The sequence below is a fragment of the Cupressus sempervirens genome, chromosome 8, assembly GCF_028749045.1.
Source record: "Cupressus sempervirens isolate cs-2001-9-10 chromosome 8, ASM2874904v1, whole genome shotgun sequence".
Lineage (NCBI taxonomy): Eukaryota > Viridiplantae > Streptophyta > Pinopsida > Cupressales > Cupressaceae > Cupressus > Cupressus sempervirens.
In genome coordinates this window covers 752,766,477-752,769,557 of record NC_143125.1, presented here as the reverse complement: position 1 = coordinate 752,769,557, position 3,081 = coordinate 752,766,477, and the positions used below count along the sequence as shown (strand labels likewise).

General features: G+C 32.8%; 1 protein-coding gene and 1 pseudogene across 1 annotated transcript; one reads left to right on the top strand and one right to left on the bottom strand.

The window, feature by feature from the left end:
- Nucleotides 1-555: 555 nt before the first annotated feature.
- LOC149544613 (secreted RxLR effector protein 161 pseudogene) lies at nt 556-960 on the top strand (annotated as a pseudogene).
- Nucleotides 961-1,456: 496 nt separating this feature from the next.
- LOC149544612 (receptor-like protein EIX1) lies at nt 1,457-2,089 on the bottom strand. Its single transcript, XM_089795991.1, has one exon. It carries the CDS (start codon nt 2,087-2,089, stop codon nt 1,457-1,459), a length of 633 nt encoding a protein of 210 aa, XP_089652117.1.
- Between the last annotated feature and the right edge of the window lie 992 nt (nt 2,090-3,081).

Here is a 3,081-nt window from a genome sequence, read left to right as displayed (position 1 = left end):
TTGTTTCGCTTTTTAAGCATATTAGTGTTGAGATTAATTAAGTAGTCCATAGATTTTGGGGCACTAGAAAAATATAATACTTATAAGGTGTAAATCAAAGATGACTTTATAATAATTATTATATTTTCATTGATTAATATATGTAAATTAAATAATAAATGATTTTGATCACTTTATACAGCTACTAATGCAATAAATTAATTAAATTATCTCATTTGCCTTTAATAATAAAATGACATTTTAAAGTATGTTTTGATTTTGAAAAATAAAATATTAATGTATTAAATTAATAGAAATATGAAAATTAGATTTAACGTATTAACCTAGAATATCAAGGTCTACTCTATTGAAACATCTTATAATACTTTACAATAATTAAATAAAAAATATAAAAATAGGAATACTTATTTTTCATATATATGAAGAATTAACTCAAAAAAACGTCATTGTATATTTGTTCATTTTAAAATAGACCACAGACTTTGATATAACATATATAGACCACTAAGCCACAACATAACAATAACCTTTGCAGTAGGAATTTTGTCCAAATTTATGCATAAACCATGTGAGGGGCATTGGATTGTACCACAACAAGTTTTGAAATATTTAAAGGGAACTCAAACTGTTGGCGTAAAATATTCAAGAGTTTCAGATTTCCCTCTTACTGGCTATGCTGGTTCAGATTTTGATGGTGACAAAGAGCATGGGTTATCTACATCTAGTTATTTGATGACCCTAGGATTAGCAGCTATTACTTGGAGATCAAAGAAACAAACAATTCCTGTTGACTCTACAACTAAAGCAGAATATGTAGCAGCAGCTCAAGCTATAAAGGAAATTGTATGGCTGAGAAAAATTCTTGATGACTTGCAAGAGGCACAGACAGCTTCAACAACTTTATTTGTTGATAATAATTTTGCAATACAATTGGCAAAGAATCCTAAATTTCATGATTGAACCAAGCATATCAACACCAAATATCACTTGATTTGATATCATGTTGAGGCAAAAACTATACAGCTGAAACATTGTTCCACTGAAAAACAAATTGCTGATATTTTTACTAAAGCACTGGGACATGTTAAATTTGAACAATTTCGAATGCTACTTGGCATGAGAAATATCCCTTCAGATTAAGGGGGGAATGCTAAATAATCATTCGGGATATGTTGTTTAGTTCAAGAAGTAGTCCGGCAGTTTGATTATGCAATGATTAATTTAGTTTTCTCAACTGCCCGAATAGTTTTTAGGTTGTATATATTCTTTTGTTATTTTAATAAAATCTGCTCGTGTGTGTGTGCATTTTATTTCATTTCATTTTCTTTGGGCTTGTTACAATATCTAGATGTGATAAGTGGGTAGAATTTGAGAGATCTAGAATCTTACCAGAGAATTGACTGTCAGACAGATGAGTCTATGTAAGATTAATATGACTGTTGAGGCTCTCACCCCACTACTCAGATATAGCCATTGATAGGTTCACATCATCAATTACTAAGACTTCCAGGCTTTTCAGATTTCTGACCCATACATCAAATTTACTACTCTTCAACATTATCCGTGACTCATAATCTGAACCATCAGGTTCATAGTAATTTCCTGAGATATTCAAATGCCGGAAGCTCGAAAAATTTGCCAACTCTAGAGGGACTTGCCCGCAAAACCTAGCATTCGACAAGCTAAGAAAAGAGAGCTTCTGCAATTTGGAAAAGTGGGGAGGAGTAGAAATACATTGAAAGTCATTTCCAGTGAGATCCAGATGCTGTAGATGCTCCAGCTTAAATGGGGATGGATGAAGCTCCTTCTTGCTATCACTAATCCATTCACCATTTCTGTAAATTTCAGAAGATGTAGTACTCAGATAAAGATGGATGACATAGGATGTGTGACAATCGCAGCCAACACCCTCCCACTCCCAACAATTGAATCCCCGCCAAGATGATAAATTGCGAATTAAGGATGAGGAAACATTAAGACCATCCTTCAAATCCAACAAGTAACTTCTCTCATGTTGTAAACATGCATCTCTTAACAATGGCAAATGAATTATTAGGCAAAGCAGTAAGAATGCAGAGCGTAGAGACATCTTGAATGAAAGTGGATACAATATTGCATTCCTATTTTGCACTTCGCAAGTTTTCCTGTCATGGCAAGCTATAAATAATATTAACTGGATAATAAACAACTCAAGATATTTCCGCAGGGGTGAGGAAAAGGGTTCATAAATTTGAAGTCTTCTCTAACGTATGACAGACGGCTCTTTTGCAACAAGAATAAAAGTTTTATGCTGAATTAGGGTGCTGTTCTAATGAAAAATTCAGTGGGTATTGTAGAGATTTTTAGGATTATTTTAAAGTGGGAGGTCTCTTGAATTTTGTAGTGGAGTTACTTTAAAAAAGTTAAAGCTCCATAATTGATGGAAGCGGGTGGTCTCTTGATTTTTAAAATTTTAACATATCCAATTCGCTTACTCAATAAATAAATATGTTTAAAAAATTTGATTGATAAAAATTAGAAATTGGTATATGATTGACAAGTGACATAAGAAAAACCTAAGCTGGTGGGGCAATTTCTAGCCCACCATCTTTTTCCATCCGTTTAAATTTATACCTTAAAAGTACTAGAAGCTACTACTTTTGAGGAGAAGATTCCAATTAATTCCATAGGGAACTTTTATTTTATTTCATAGGACCGCCCACTCCACAAAAATAGATCATGCAGCCCCCATCATGGGACCGCACCCTTAATAAGACTAGAAAAGTCTGATGAGATTATTTCACATGTATAAAAGTTTGGTATTTAGGTTAGGGGAGAGGCTAATCTCCATCCAAAATGCACTAAAGACAAAACAAAGTCAATTTTTTTTTCTAGATTCATGAAAATGTAGTGTTTTTTTTTCCATTTTTTTGTTACTTTGGACTACAAAGTATGCAAATCATGAAGATCAAATGCTAAAATTTTCAGGAAAACTCCATGATGCTTTCGATTTTTTGAAAATTGGTCAACTGTACAGTTTGGATGGAGGATAGTCACATCCTTTAGGTTAGTATGTGTATAGAAGTAGAGGAGTCTAGTCAA

What these genes read in the sequence shown, in the direction of transcription:
- LOC149544612 (XM_089795991.1), bottom strand. Translation starts at nt 2,089, where the DNA reads ATGTCTCTACGCTCTGCATTCTTACTGCTTTGCCTAATAATTCATTTG.